Source organism: Podarcis erhardii (assembly GCF_964252035.2).
Source record: "Podarcis erhardii genome assembly, chromosome: 6".
Taxonomy (NCBI): Eukaryota; Metazoa; Chordata; class Lepidosauria; order Squamata; family Lacertidae; genus Podarcis; species Podarcis erhardii.
In genome coordinates, this window is record NC_138510.1 from 15,565,259 (window position 1) to 15,580,988 (window position 15,730).

Genomic DNA, 15,730 nt, shown 5'->3' on the forward strand with positions numbered 1-15,730 from the left:
GTCCCTCATGATTGCTGATAAGAGTTTGGATGGACCCAGCCTACTGAAGTCTTAGAAATTGTTTTCCATGCTTTATATAGGCCTCTGCTGCTTTCCTATGACTATTACTTCTTGTCCTTCTAGTGTCCACTTGACATCTCCCATCCTTATATATGTTTCCCCTTCCATCCAGCATTATGGTCCTTCCCTTTTGATGCGTCCTTCAGCAGCTTCTTGGAATACTTCCAGAGGCATTGGGTGAAATTTAGCACCACACTCTTGCCAGTCGTCTGTGCAAACATTCCGGCTAGTCAGGCAGAACAATACCTTCTCCCTGCGCACTGTTCTAGGGTTCTCCTGACCCACCCAGAGCCATTTTTTTTTTGCAGGGGAGGTGGGTGCAGGTGGAAGAGAGGGGAGGAAACCCCATTGCTCAAGTGTTGCCCTGGCACAGGGCGTCTGCTGATGGAGCTGGTTAGACCACTCCTACATACTGTCCTGCAGCAGGTAATAATCCCAGCAGAATGAGGGTTCTGATTGGCAAGGGACCAGCAGCAAGGAGAGTCAGGGGGCACAAAGCAGGGTCAAGCGAGACCAGGTTGAGCAGTTCCGCATCCTGGTGGGGTTTAAGACTGGGTAGCTGTATGGGAATGTTGGATTAGTGATTGGCCACAACGTGGGTGGCGCTGTGGGTTAAACCACAGAGCCTAGGACTTGTCGATCAGAAGGTCAGCGGTTCGAATCCCCGCGACGGGTTGAGCTCCCGTTGCTCGGTCCCTGCTCCTGCCAACCTAGCAGTTCGAAAGCACATCAAAGTGCAAGTAGATAAATAGATACCGCTCTGGCAGGAAGGTAAACAGTGTTTCCTGCTCTGGTTCACCAGAAGCGGCTTAGTCATGCTGGCCACATGACCCAGAAGCTGTATGCCAGCTTCCTCGGCCAATAAAGCGAGATGAGTGCCGCAACCCCAAAGTCAGTCATGACTGGACCTAATGGTCAGGGGTCCCTTTACCTTTACCTTAACCTTGGACTGAGCCTCCCATGGACAAGCTGGGGGCAATGGTCTGGACCAATTGACATTTCCATAACATTTTAGGTCTTTAAAATATAAGCCAATTCTGAGCTGTAGCTACAGGGGTGCTACCCAGGGGTTGGTTTTTTTGTGTGTGTATGTACGCAAATGTATGTGGGGGGTACCGAGCTGGGTCTTTGGCCACTTAGGTATTTAAAAATCCCAACACAGTATATTCAAGGCCAGCACCAGATTCAGGTGGTAACATCCTTGAATCCTCAGAGGGAATGCACCGGCAGGCTGAATGTTTCTTCCAGGTGCAACAGAACTGCCAAGCAACAAACGTAATCCATTTTATCAGGGATGGCTTCTGTTTATTCACCCTAACCAGCTCCAAAGTGGTCCCCCAGACACAGGTTCATTGCTCCCATTGCCTCTCTAGCATTTAAAGATTTAAATGTGAAACAGAACAATGCGATTGGTGACATCTTGGCCCCAGACCCTGGACCCATTTCTGGTTTTTTTTTTGGCAACATTCAGAACACCCTGTCCCTCCCTGCCCTCACCAGAAACAGACTTCCCTTTTTCCAAACCAAGCACGAATGAAAACCAGGAGGAACAAGGAGATCCATTATATGGGTGGTAGCTTAGCCGAGGAACAGATGGAATGCATGGCATTGACACGGGCCTTGGTGTCCATCCCAGTTGTCCCATGGAGACCTTGGTCAGCCCAAGCCGAGTTGTTTTGAAGTGTTGTTTGAAACGATAATGAAAGACATTAGTTCATATTTAATAGCAATCCCGATTCCTTTGTATCAGCGCCAGCGAGATCCAGCAACGATAGGAAAGGAAAGGGAATTTTAAAGGCTCTTTGTTTACTCTTAGAAAGTTTGGATAAAGTGAAGCAATGCGAGAGAGGCTGAAGTAATTTTTTAGCCTGGGGCATTCTGTCATCTTCTAAGCACTCTTAATTCTTTCCTCCCTGACAATATGTTGGAGCAGCAGCTGACTTCTCGGAGCTTACTTGGGTTTCTTACTTATTACGGGTTCACATCCTGTTTGTCTCATTGCGGAGGAAAGGAAAACAGAGCCTGAACCTCTGTGCATTTGCTTGGCACTAAGTCTCGTTGAGTTTAATGGGACTCGCTCCCAAGGAACTGTGCATCGAATTATATAGCCTTCAAGGTGCTGAAGCCTAAGGAGAGTCATTTGAGAATATGGTTGTCTCTTTACATTTAATTGTGGGACATCAGTATTGGTTTTTAAGTCCTTAAGGCCTCGGTCCTGTATACCTGAAGGAGCGTCTCCACCCTCATCGTTCAGCCCGGACACGGAGATCCAGCTCCGAGGGCCTTCTGGCGGTTCCCTCATTGCGAGAAGTGAGGCTACAGGGAACCAGACAGAGGGCCTTCTCGGTAGTGGCGCCCGCCCTATGGAACGCCCTCCCATCAGATGTCAAAGAGATAAACAATTACCTGACATTCAGAAGACATCTTAAGGCAGCCCTGCTCAGGGAAGTTTTTAATATGTAACGCTGTACTGTTTTTAACACTTGATTGGGAGCCGCCCAGAGTGGCTGGGGAAACTCAGCCAGATGGGCGGGGTATAAATAATAAATTATTATTATTATATTATTACTAAAGAACCATTGTTGTTTAAATAATGCAACCATTTGAGCATACGAATAGCCATGCAAGATCAGCCCCAAAGCACATTTAGTTCAGTATCCTGTTCTCCTATAATTGGCAGCCAATAATAAGATTCTAAATTGACCCAGCCTGCTGTAAATACTTTGAATTTGCCTAGGCGAGAGCAGGTCAAAAGAGCAGTGATCCCCTGTCTTGCGGCATCTTACTTAAAAGTCGACCCATTTAAATGAACGAACATGGCCAAGTTAGGTCCATTAATTTCAATGGATCTGCTCTGAGTAAAACTTAGTGGACTACCACAATATATTTGTTTAGACTTCTTTCCCACCTTTCCTCAATGAGCTCCAAGTGGCACACATGGTTCTCTCCCTCCCCATTTCATCATCACAACAACTCTTTGAGGTAGGCTAGCCTGAGAAGGTGAATGACCGGCTCACAGTCACCCCAGTGAACTTCATGGCAGAGTGATGATATGCCCTGGTATTGCGTGTCCTGGCTCAACACATTAACCACTATACCACACTGCCTTTAGGCTGCAGCATCGAGAACAATCAACCCTGGCTTGTGGGAATACACAGATCTGAATAGCCAGGCATAGTCCAGCTTGCACACTGAAGTTCAAAAGTTGGCGTCAGTAAGCAAAATATATTGGAAAGACTAAAGCCATTTCTTGCCCTCAAGCGCAGTCTATCCGGAATGGCACTGGACTTCATTTAAGATGAGACGTTTTTATTTTAAGCCAATAACCTTCCAGTGAGAATTTAGTGTTCCGCTGAGCCTAGTTTTTATGGTTCCTTTTTACAGGATCACATCAAATTCTAAGCTGCTGAACTCAAAGAAACCTCTCTTAAAAAGCAAAAAAGCAAAATAAATACTGTAAATAAATAATAATAATAATAAAAACCCAGGGAAGTCTAATATTGAAGTTGACCTAGCATAACATAACATTTGCTTCAGTTTGGGCACCGTGGCATATAACACAACATTTGTTGTGTTGAAGCATTGCTTGCGAGAAAAGCTGCCGTAATTTCAGGGCCCAGTTTTTGATCCTAAATCTAGTGAGAAAGGCTTTGGGAGCAAACCAGAAGAGTAAAAAAAATCTGTAACCACTGACTTGTGGGGACATCTTTCAGAGAAGAAAGGGCAAAGGAGTAAACCCTTCACAAATTCAGAGTAGAGCCCCTAACATAACAACAACAACAACAAACAACAACAAAAACAACAATTTATTATGTGTACCCCGCCCATCTGGCTGGGTTTCCCCAGCCACTCTGGGCGGCTTCCAACAAAGATTAAAAATACATCAAAATGTCACGCATTAAAAACTGCCCTGATCAGGGCTGCCTTCAGATATTTTCTAAATGGCAGGTAGTTGTTTATCTCTTTGACATCTGATGGGAGGGCATTCCACAGGGTGGGTGCCACTACCGAGAAGGCCCTCTGCCTGGTTCCCTGTAGCTTTGCTTCTTGAAGTGAGGGAACCTCCAAAAGGCCCTCTGTTCTGGACCTCAGCATCCGGGCAGAATGATGGGGGTGGAGACGCTCCTTCAGGTATACTGGGCCGAGGCCGTTTAGGGCTTTAAAGGTCAACACCAACACTTTAAATTGTGCTTGGAAACGTACTGGGAGCCAATGTAGCTCTTTCAAGACCGGTGTTATGTGGTCTCGGCGGCCGCTCCTAGTCACCAGTCTAGCTGCCGCATTATGGATTATTTGTAGTTTCCGGGTCACCTTCAAAGGTAGTCCCACGTAGAGCGCATTGCAGTAGTCCAAGCGGGAGATAACTAACTAGAGCATGCACCACTTTGGCGAGTGCCTTGCATCCCACCTTCTGGCAGTTCCTGTAGCCAGGATGGTGCCAAACATATTGCTCTGCTTTCCTTTGGACCACATCAGCGAGACTGAGAGAGGGGTCCTGTCATCTGGGCAGCCCAGGACCTCCATACACACAGGCTTGCACCCTGGGGGGGGGGTTATTTGGTGTTGCAGATGCAGCAGAAAGAGTGCAGGGGGCAGCAGTTAAGAGTTACCAGTCTCTGCAGACACAGCAGGCGCTGGGATTCTCCAGCAACTTGACTTCACTCCTGGGGGCTCACTCCGTCGTCTCTTGAGACAAATGGATGCCGATGACAAGTTTTTAAGTTAGCCTCAGCGTGCATCTGGAAAGCCATGGGAGTTTAGCTTGTGGGTTTGCAGGTCCAACTATTTGTCTTCCTGCTCTTCCTGGTGCAAATGGGAAGCAGGTCACACTCCGCTTCAGAGCTAATGGTCTGTCCATCCCCCATCTCCTTAGGGCAAAGCATCAATCCCAAGTTAGCCGGTCTTATTGGAAGACACGGCCCGCAAAACAAGCAGCCCTTCACCGTGGCTTTCTTCAAAGCCACAGAGGTGCATCTCCGCAGTATCCGTTCCGCAGGAGGCAAACAGCGGAACCAGAACCGGTCAAAGACGCCAAAGAACCAAGAAGCCTTTCGGGTGTCAAACCTCGGAGGTATGCTGGCATTAGGTGTGTGCTTTCCATAAAGCTAACCCTGGTGGGGAATGCAGTTTAAAAGCTGGGACAATTTCTGTTTCAGGGAGTGAATGCTGGGTGGGGCCTTCCAGGCCAGCAGTCAGGGTAGAAGATGGGTGGAGCAGGAGTTCCACTGGCCGGGTGGGACCCCACCAATGACACTTCTGACCATCCACAAGTTTGCCGCATTGTGTGCCACAGAACCATCAAGTCATAACATAACTGTGATTCCCAACTCTGAGCTGGGCACCCAACTATATGGAGAAATAGGCACCGCATCTTGTGTGCGATGTTACAACCGCCTACCAGAGAGGAGAAGCCTGACTGAGGCTAAAGTGTGAGTGTGTTTTGCCTTTGCCCAGTTAATGAACAAGTAGCCATAGGCAAAAGCACTTGAATAAATACAAGCTAGGGTTGTGTAAACACAGAAGCATCGTTTACTTTTCTGAGGTTTTGCCCTGGTTTGAGTGAGATGGCAAAGCTGACTTTGCAAATACATATGTGGATCAGAGGTAACAATAATTTGTTTCTGGGGGCTTCCTTGATTTTTCACGGGGAACAATAGGCTGCTTAAAATGTTGATTAACAAAGTTTCCTATTGTTGAAGCTTATAATACAATAAGTCATCAAGTGGAATGACATTCACCTCTCACAATACGGCCAACAGCTTTTCCTTGCACAGAGTTTGAGGCAGAATTTTGATCCTGCCCCCAACTCAAATTTTGATATATGCCCACTCAAATAAAAGTCTGGTGTTAAAATGTTTGTGTAAGTCACTGGTGAGGGTGATAGAAAGTGCCCTTAAATGGGCTGTGCATTCACTAAAATTGCTGTGTAGTTTGCTGCTGGTCAGTCTCAGGTAACATGGTATTTTTTCCCTCTCCTTTCCCTACTCAACACTTTTCAAACTCAGAAAACAGCAGCACTGACCAGAGACAAGCTTGCAAGAAACATGAGCTCTATGTCAGCTTCAGGGATCTTGGCTGGCAGGTAATGTGATTTCTGTGCTTGGAATCAGAGATTTGTGGTGCATTTTTAGTCCTCTGTTGCTATTGTGCTGGTAATGCGAACCCCATGACCCAGTTTTCCAAGTTCTGACCCTTAGAGAAGAGCAGTGGCTAAGCCCATCCTGGCAGTTGCCGCAAACTTCTAATGTACGGTAATACCTCCGCGGACGTCCGCCTCATCTAGCAACCATTCCGATGAACGTCCGTGGCAAACCCAGAAATAACGGAATGGGTTACTTCCGGGTTTGTCGCTCGCGCTTTGCCCTGTGTCTTTTTCGGCTAGCGACTGGGGCTCTGGAATGGATCCTGGTCGCAAAACAAGGTACCACTGTATGTCTGCAAAGTCATAACAATTGGAGGGATGGGGGGTGGATATTATTGATTGGTCATCAGTCCTGCAGATTTGCAACTCCTCAGGATCATACTCTCAGCTTAGTTTGTTGAACTCTAATTTGGCTGCCCCCATCTAAAAGTCTGCTGGTTTAATGATGAGCGAATGCCCTCACCAAAATCAGCCACAATTTGATCAGCCCTGCGTACTGAATCTTGAAAAATGTGAAGAGGTTGCTTAATACCAGTGGGGCACATGCCCCAAATGCAGTTGTTTTCCAATTTCACAAAAGATTACCTGTGTGTTCAGAAGCTGGTTAACAAATTTGTGCTCTTAGTGGGGTGCCCCAAAATCCCCCCCGCTCCGCTTCAAAGCCATCCTCAAAGACTTCAGGGCATTGCTAGCGATTTACTGAGAGTGATGGCAGATGTAGCATTGAAACAGCAGTCACCAGAAGCCCTCCAGGGAGCCCAAAAGCCAAGTCTGCCTCCCCAATTGGCCATCAGCAATGGGTATTCACTAGTCCTAAAGATGGAAGCTCCACCGAGTTATTGGCTCCAAAAGCCATTGGCAGAACCATCCTTCCAGAATGGGGCCATTTGGTTCCTTCACCAAGTAGCTGGAACTTGATTCCCTTGCACCACCAAAAATACCCAGCTGCAAAGTGAGAGATACAGTGAAAAATGTTTCTTGATAAGCTGGAGAGCCACATTTCCTCCTGGGCAACCTTCCTAGGGCTGCTCACATGCCACTTAGGCAGGGCCAGAGGCAGAAAGTGGGTGGAGCAATCCATGTAAATTTCGCCTTTGTACAGTAGGGTAGCTTTTGCACCCTCCTCTCTGTCTTCCATGCAGACAGGCCAGAACCATTATCAGGATATAAGGACACATTCCAGCAAGGCAAAAACCAGCCAGGCAATAAGATGTGAAGCAGGGCCAAATGAGGGGTGTGGCCTGGGGCAAGGGTATGGTGCGAGGGGAAGTCCCAAGGGTCAGATGCAAAGGCTTGTAGGGCTGCATTTGACCTCTAGATCTGAAGCTCCGCACCCCTGATGTGCAGCAGAATAGTCACAAAATCCTTCAATAGCCGCACTTGCATGTAGCAGACTTTCTTATAGGGAATTATAGTAAAGTACAAGCTGCTTGTTGGCAAATGCTACCTAGTTCCTCCTGCTCTGCTTCTCCCCTGCTGTGAGCGGAATCAAGAAGACTTGATTTTGTGTTATGTCCAAATCAAGGATTGTGTTTTCCTGCTCACTGACAAGACACAACAATCCTGTCAACCACAAACCATGGGTTTAAATTGTTGGTTGTTATGGCTTGTTAGGGAGCAACAAACCATGCAGCCTAGTTTAGAACACAAAGCCAAGGCTTCCTGGTTTGTTGTTCATCCCACTCATGCCAAGGGAGGAGCGATCAGGCAGGATGCATTGCTCTTTCCTGATAAACCATGGCTAGCACACTGCTTGTTCCTGATAAACCATGATTAACCAGAAAGTATGGCTTATTATAGAAGGGACGCGGGTGGCACTGTGGGTGAAACCACAGAGCCTAGGACTTGCCGATCAGAAGGTTGGCGGTTCGAATCCCCGCAACGGGATGAGCTCCCGTTGCTCGGTCCCTGCTCCTGCCAACCTAGCAGTTTGAAAGCACCTCAAAGTGCTTCCCAGCGGGAAGGTAAACAGTGTTTCTGTGTGCTGCTCTGGTTCGCCAGAAGCAGCTTAGTCATGCTGGCCACATGACCTGAAAGCTGTACGCCGGCTCCCTCAGCCAATAAAGCGAGATGAATCCCGCAACCCCAGAGTCGGCCATGACTGGACCTAATGGTCAGGGGTCCATTTACCCTTTACCTTTTATGGCTTATCATTATGTGCAAATGCCTCCATGGTGTAGTCAGAGGTCGGGATGGATCAGCTGAAGCCAGTGCTGTGAACATCTACAAATGTCAAACGTACTGAGGAGTGTTTTACTAAATCTTCTCTTTCTCTGATGTAACCCAGGACTGGATCATTGCTCCAGAAGGTTATGCTGCGTATTACTGCGAGGGAGAGTGTGCCTTTCCATTGAACTCTTACATGAATGCAACAAACCATGCTATTGTACAAACACTGGTAAGCTCATCCTAATGCCCTTTTCGAACAGCTTGACTTAATCCGATCAATGTCTTTCTTTCTTTCTTTCTTTCTTTCTTTCTTTCTTTCTTTCTTTCTTTCTTTCTTTATCATGCGAGGTGTTAGTCACTGTGGATTTTAACAAGGTGAAATAACCTCTAGATATTATGCTGGGTATTATTTGCACCCGTTTTGAGATTTGCTCAGGTAGGGGCACTTTGAGGAAAACCTGAAATGGGGAGAAGAAGGTGGTGCAAATAACTTGGTGCTGTTTTGAGAAAGGGAGGGGAGTGGGCTTACAAAGGCAGAAGGAGGGCTTCACCTCACCGCACTTTCCTTTCCTTGTTCAAACATTTAACTTTGTCGGCAGCTGCAGAAGCAGAGAGTGTCCACATTGCCACTGCCTTCCTTCTCCTGGGCAAGGGCCAATAACTGTCAGGAGACAGAGCTTCATATAGAAGGCAGGGTGTTGCTTTTACTCCTGCTGGGTTACAGATTGGGCAGAGCCTCAAGGAGTGCGCTGGGCTCCTTGATGTTGCAAGTGAAGAAGCCTGGGCTGGCCATTCCCAGTGGTGGTACTTCATCGAGCCTCTTGGGCTTGCCGATCAGAAGGTTGGCGGTTCGAATCCCCGCGATGGAGTGAGCTCCCGTTGCTCTGTCCCAGTTCCTGCCAACCTAGGAGTTTGAAACCATGCCAGTGCAGGTAGATAAATAGGTAATGCTGTGATGGGAAGGTAAATGGCATTTTCGTGTGCTCTGGCTTCCGTCATAGTGTTTTGTTGGGCCAGAAGTGGTTTAGACATGCTGGCCACGTGACCTAGAAAGCTGTCTGTGGACAAACGCCGGCTCCCTCGGCCTGAAAAGCCAGATGAGCGCCGCACCCCATAGTCATTTTTGACTCGATTTAACCGTCCAGGGGTCCTTTAACTTTATCTTTACCTTTTACTCAGCAAGTGGCTGAGTCCATTTTTAATTTTCAGTGGATAGCACCCATTGTGCACCCATTGCACAAGAAGAATTAGTTGTAGCAGGTGCCCAAACTAGATTTATTAGCTGCTCATCAGGAGAAAACTTTCAGAGGATATGAAGTACTTAAAAGCCTCTATAAAAATCAGCCAGAGAGAACATAATAGTATTTGTGTGTGTGTAATCTCATTAAAAGATTAATCATATAAAGCGGTCACATAGAAGAAATAGCTTATTAAAATAACTATTAAAATAAATAGTTGTTTCTCATGGACACACAGACATATATTTAACTCCACCCAAGTTTCACTTTCCTTTCCTTTTGAATAAGTTGTTTGTTCGTTTGCTTGTTTTAATAAGAGCTCTCCAACACTATGTTCTGATTGTGAGAAAAGGCAAAAAGAATTCCGTAATCCCAGTGGAAGAATGCAGTGCATATCTGAACTGCAAAGCCGTACCTATAACTGTTCAAGACCTCAAGCTCAAAATGCAGTTGTATCCTTCAAATTGCATGCATGTAATTGCAAAATGCATGAGCACTTTTTGCATATTTGCAAGGACCACATCTACCTCTCTGCTGAGCCTTTTCTGCCCATGCTTTGATCTTCTTGCAGCAGATCTACTTGCAGAGGAAGGAACTATAATTGCATGCTTTGCACAACATCAAAGGCCATTTTCCCTCTCAGCTGCTCCTCACTGGTGTTCAGGAGGGAAACCTAATGCAAAGTTCAAATATCTTGTTAGGTGATGATACTGTGTCTCTCACTTGAAACTTGAATGGGAACGGCTGTGGTGCAGACTTTTTCTGTCTTTCTCCTTGTGAAAATGGAAGAAAATGGTAGTGATGCTGTTTGTTACACCAGGAATGGGAAGCAGATATTGTTGGACTGCATTCCCCATCATCTTGACCATTGGCCTTGTTGCATTAAAGTTGAACAATATCTGGTGATCTACATCTTCCCCATCTCTGCTTTAAAACACCCAGGTTCTCAAGTTTGGGTCAATAGGAAAGAGTCTATAGGAAATGCTTTATGTTAACACCTATGAAAACATTTTGTGATGGTGGCCGTAGAAGAGAAGATATGACTACCTTGATGTCTTGCAACTGTTTTGTCCCTACAGGTTCACTTTATAAACCCAGATACAGTGCCGAAGCCTTGCTGTGCCCCAACGCAGCTCAATGCCATCTCGGTCCTCTATTTTGACGACAGCTCCAATGTCATTCTGAAGAAATACCGGAACATGGTGGTACGAGCCTGTGGCTGCCATTGAACATTCAAATCGGGAAAGCCGCATGCAGCTTGCAGAATGTGCAGGTTGTGTGTGCCGTTGTCTTATAACATGTGTCGTTAGAAAGAAAAGAAACCCTTCTTTGAAAACATGCCGCAGTTCTTAGGAATACCGTTTCAGAAGTGGCCAAAGAAAAGAAACGCAGACACAAGCGGCACCTTGAACAATTTTGGCTTCCAAATAAGCATCATTCTGCAAACTGATGCACAAGGAAAACAAGGACCGAGGATCGATTTTGTAAACAGGTCCGTACTTCTGTAAGGCAAGCAAAACTTGTCCAAAAGTGCTTTGTCAAGGGGGAAATGAACCGTTTTAACAACAACTAAAAGCCATCTTTAGTAAGAAACATGCTTGTGTGTGTGATTGCGTGTCTGTTGTGTGGGGAGGGGCACAGGTTTGTAAAAGTTACATTTAGAGGAATGAATTGTTTGAACTGAAATGAGTGAATTCAGCTGCCTGAATGAAGCAGTGATTCTGTTAAAATTACTGTGGATGTGTAAATCCTGACTTTTTGTTTTCATGGATGTTTCTATCTTCCCATAACATTTTACATGTTTGGAACATTTCACCACCAAAGCGGTACTGCAATTCTTGCAAAGCAGATCTCAATTGTTGGTGTTGGTGTGTGTGTGTGTGTGTGTGTGTGAGAGAGAGAGAGAGAGAGAGAGAGATTGAGAGATTTACAGCTGTGCAACATGTTCCCCAATCAAAAGCACAGCCAGCAATAGAAATCTACAATAGTTGTGGCTTATTTGTATGTCATGTTCCCATCCTAACACACCGACAGCCATATAAACTGCACACGTTTCTGATTCACCGTCATGTATCACCAGTACAGTTGACTTAATTGTGTGACACCTTGCACAATTAAGCCACTACAGAACTCCTATTTTTATATTTTAAAAATTTGCTGTAAACCAACAATAAAATTTGCAAAACTGGTTCCTTTTCATAACATTTAGCCACAACAACAAATGAGCAGTTTTTACTCTAGGAACAGAAAATCATTGTCATTCTCCGCATCCTTAAACTTTCTTTCATTTGATTTACTTCCAACTCCATAGGCGATAGGAATACTTAGGCCTCCAAAACATTGGACCTCTTTTGGTGTCTGGAAGGGATGTGCTTGTCACAAGGATTTTATTTTCCTGAGCAGCATCCTCTCTCAGATTCTAATATTCTGTAGTGCTGGTTTGAATCCTCCCCAAATCTGGCATGGCGGGGGGGGGGGGACTGTAGCATGTATCCAGCAGCATTCCACGGAAAAATATTATTGATAAATTTTTAATATTTCTTGTAAACCGCTCGGAGGTTTCATTACCATCCAGTGGCATATGAATTGTGTTAAATGAATAAATAAACACTGGGCAGAGTTCTGTATCTTACCGATATGGATGAGGAAATGGACAGGATCCTTATCAAATTGGGAAGGTCTGCAACACTGTAAAGGACAGGTCATACATTCAGAAGTATGACTTGGGGGACAGAATTAAATTCAGAAGAACCCATTTGCTGAGAAACTGGATAGGCGTCAGGGATTTTAGGAAAGATTTAGGAACTACAGTTGATGACCAACTTGTACACAAATCAACAGTATGATGTTAAGACAAATATCATTTTAGGTTGCACCGACAGGTAAAACTGTTCCAAAACTTGAGGTGTTTTTGTGCTCCTGAGCTCAAGATGTCTGTATCTGAAGCACTGTGTTTCGTTATTTGTACTCCTTTCAAAAAGAGTTTGGGACTCTGGATAAGTTTTGAGGGGAAAGATACAAAGATTAGTAAATAGGAAGGAAGACTAAAGGAAGCAGGCCTCTGAACATTGGGAAGGGATAACTTGCAGAATTATTTTCTGCAAGATGAAGATGGCTTTTCAAAAAGCATTTGGAGCACAGAGGATTGTTCTATCAAGGACTATTAAGTGCTACAGCTAAATCCCAATTTTCCATACATAAACATACAAAGTCCCTTCTAAAAATATAATGAATGAACACAGAGATCTTAGGAACAAATCAGACTGGTTAATTTTGTGGGGAGCAGGTGGGATTTGTGTATCTTGGTTGGCCAAAAGCCTGTTTTGCTGGCGAAGTCATGCTTGGAAATTTGTGGGACTGAACAAAGTGTCCACAGCAAATTTTATCTGTTGCTGGTGGGATCTCAAGGTGTTACCAAGGACTCCCCAAAACCCCACATTATCAAAGATGTGACTGAATACCTTTTATACTAATTGGGCATGGAGTTTTATTAGCCTGCATAGCTTATTGTGCCTTACGATGCTAAGTACTTTTAGAATGTAGACTAAATTATGCAGAACAAAAGAAGTTTTACAGTTCATAGATAAAACCCGTTTTGCCCACCAAATGTTTTGGACCGTGATTCCTATTAGCCTCCATCACGTTGGATGGGCTAATATGAGTCATCGTCCAAAACATCTGGAGGGCACCAAGTTGGGGGGAAGGCTGGCCTGAGACAAGGGTGCTAACCTTCAACCCTAGGCCTAAGAACACAGTGACTTGCCCAATAAATAGCCAGAGGGATTCATGTCCAAGCCAGGATCTGAACTGTGCTCTTCCAGACTACAGTATTTGCTGCCAAAAGTAGCAAGAGCGGCTTCTCTAAAAAAGTTCCTTACATCCACCAGTCACAGCCTCAAAATTCAGACATGATTTGGTGCAAGAAATATCAGGCATCATAAATAACCAGTGGTCCTCTGTCTCAACTAGGCCTTGGTGGAAAAGGGGGAAGGGGGAGAAAAAAACACCCAAAAGTACAGCATTCACGTGAGAGAACGACTGAGAAGGTTTGAGATCCACAGCACAGCTGTTGTTGTCATTCAGTGCTTGGGGTTTTGCAAACCTCCAATGAGGGGAGAAGGGTTCTGCTATCACAGGGGGGTTTGTGCTGTGATGAGGCGGCCTTTTTCTTATGGCTGCCCCTAGCAAGCTGGCAAATTTGGGGCTTGGGTGAAAGGCCACATGTTCTCCAGACAGAGCCTACTACTTGGGCTAGCAACAGGTGCTTTCTGGCAGTGTCTGAAACCTCAGCTCGTCCCTAGGCTAGCTGGTGCTGATGTTGTTCAGGACCTCCTCTGAGAGAGGACACTTCCTCATCCTCCTTCACAGAGTCAGAGGAAAGGTAGCATACTTGTTGCTGGAGCGCAGCCACATGAGGAAGAGTAGGAATTGACGTATCTGCTTGCCTACCTACTTCTCCCTCTGGCAGCATGGGGGTGGGGGGTTGGTCTCTGTGGGGAGGAGGAGTGGACCCCAGATAGGGTGCGTGTATTGCATGAGGGGTGCCCACCCACACCCAGAAACCCTTTAAATGATCATACTGTCATATGCGGTGGTTATACAATCACCTCAGTACAGTATGTCTTTACTTTCACTTTCTGATCAGGAATTCCAGTCCACATTCCCCCCAAAAATATTTTCAAAAATCAAATATTAGATATTGGAAACCCCAAACTAGCGATAAATTTTCCTAATTAGGCAATCCTGGAATATACATATATAGCTCCTTTATCTTGATGGACAGCATTGGGATCAAAGTATGTTAAAACTTTTTCTTGCCGTGTTTTATCTCTGATCAGAAGGTACATAATCAGATACTGGTGTATAACCACACAAAATTGGTCGGGGCCAACAAATACAAGGCCCTGCAGCGATGTCTGGCTTACCTGTTGTGGACCCATCAGGGGCCTCCGCAAGACCTGGAACTGTTCCTGCCTTGTTATCTTCTCCCCCACTTAGCTTTGCAACAATCCTGCCCAGGCAGCCCATGCCAGAGAAGCCAGGATGAGGAAGTGCCTAGAACCTCTGGTGCGTTATTATAGAAAAGTTCAGCCACCTAACTATCTACTTCTAGGGGTTTGATAAGCCTTATTAAGGGAACTCAGATGCTTCTTTTAAGGCTAACGATACATAAGAAACACCTTCTGAGTGTGTTATTATATATTATATGGGTGAGCTCCAGTGCCTTGTTGGTTGCTGTTCTATAGGTGGCATAAACCGTTTCACTGTATACCCTCCAGTCTCTTCTTTTTAAGATATGTTTTATGGGGATATTGTTTTTCCTGGGGTAATAAATGGCAGGCTTTCTGCCCATCTCTGTGTAAACTCCGCATTGTTTGTACATGTTTGTGTAAATAGTTTTCACGAAAGCAAGAACAAAAATTATTTATTTCAGCTACTGGATTTTTCTCTCCCCTCCAATCATGTTCAGGAAAAATATATATATCTTCATCTCTCCTTTGAGCACATTTTGTTTCCTTATTTAAAGATATTTATTAACAACTGTTGGCGCAAAAAGAAAACTATACATTTTGGGTCCTTTCCCCCCTTTAGAGCAGTTGTTTTTAGAAGGTTGTTTGTACAATTTAATCAAATAAATCATTGCTGTTTTACATGTTTTAAAGAAGACTGCTTAGTTTTGTGTGTTGATGTGATCATTTCTCTTTTTTTCCTCTGCTCTCTGCCCTACCTGTGCTTGCACCCCAGACCTGTGCACATTTATTCGTAACTTGAGTAAAGTACCACTAAGGTACACTCAGGATTTCATCTGTGTACTTATAGTCCATCCTGCGCACATGAAGATGAGTGACAAGATCTATCCTTTCAAGAAATAGGCAATTGATTTAACGTGCCTGCCATGGTAATTTTGTTGGCCGTGTTAGCAGTGCAGAAATGATGAACTTAAAAATATGTCAAGGCATCCTTGCTAATACTGCTCGAAGTAAACCTTTATTTATTCAGGCTTGCCTTAGAGTCAACCCATGGTCTCCACTTACTGTCCCTGGTTACACACCATAAGAATCCTGGGAACTGTAGCTTTTTAATGGGTGCTGGGAATTCTAGCTGTGTGAAGGCTGAGCTG

At 45.1% G+C, this 15,730-nt stretch overlaps 1 protein-coding gene across 2 annotated transcripts in view; it reads left to right on the forward strand.

Annotated features, from left to right (window-relative positions):
* Positions 1–11,797, forward strand: part of BMP7 (bone morphogenetic protein 7) — an 80,399-nt gene extending 68,602 nt beyond the window's left edge. Inside the window, exons 4-7 of one of the 2 annotated variants that reach the window (XM_081867908.1) lie at positions 4,934–5,146; positions 6,066–6,142; positions 8,490–8,600; positions 10,689–11,797. In XM_081867908.1, coding sequence (XP_081724034.1) covers positions 4,934–5,146; positions 6,066–6,142; positions 8,490–8,600; positions 10,689–10,838 — 551 coding nt within the window. In that variant the 3' untranslated portion in view covers positions 10,839–11,797. The remainder of the gene's footprint in view (positions 1–4,933; positions 5,147–6,065; positions 6,143–8,489; positions 8,601–10,688) is intronic. The other variant, XM_081867909.1, reaches the window with a different exon arrangement.
* Positions 11,798–15,730: the final 3,933 nt, after the last annotated feature.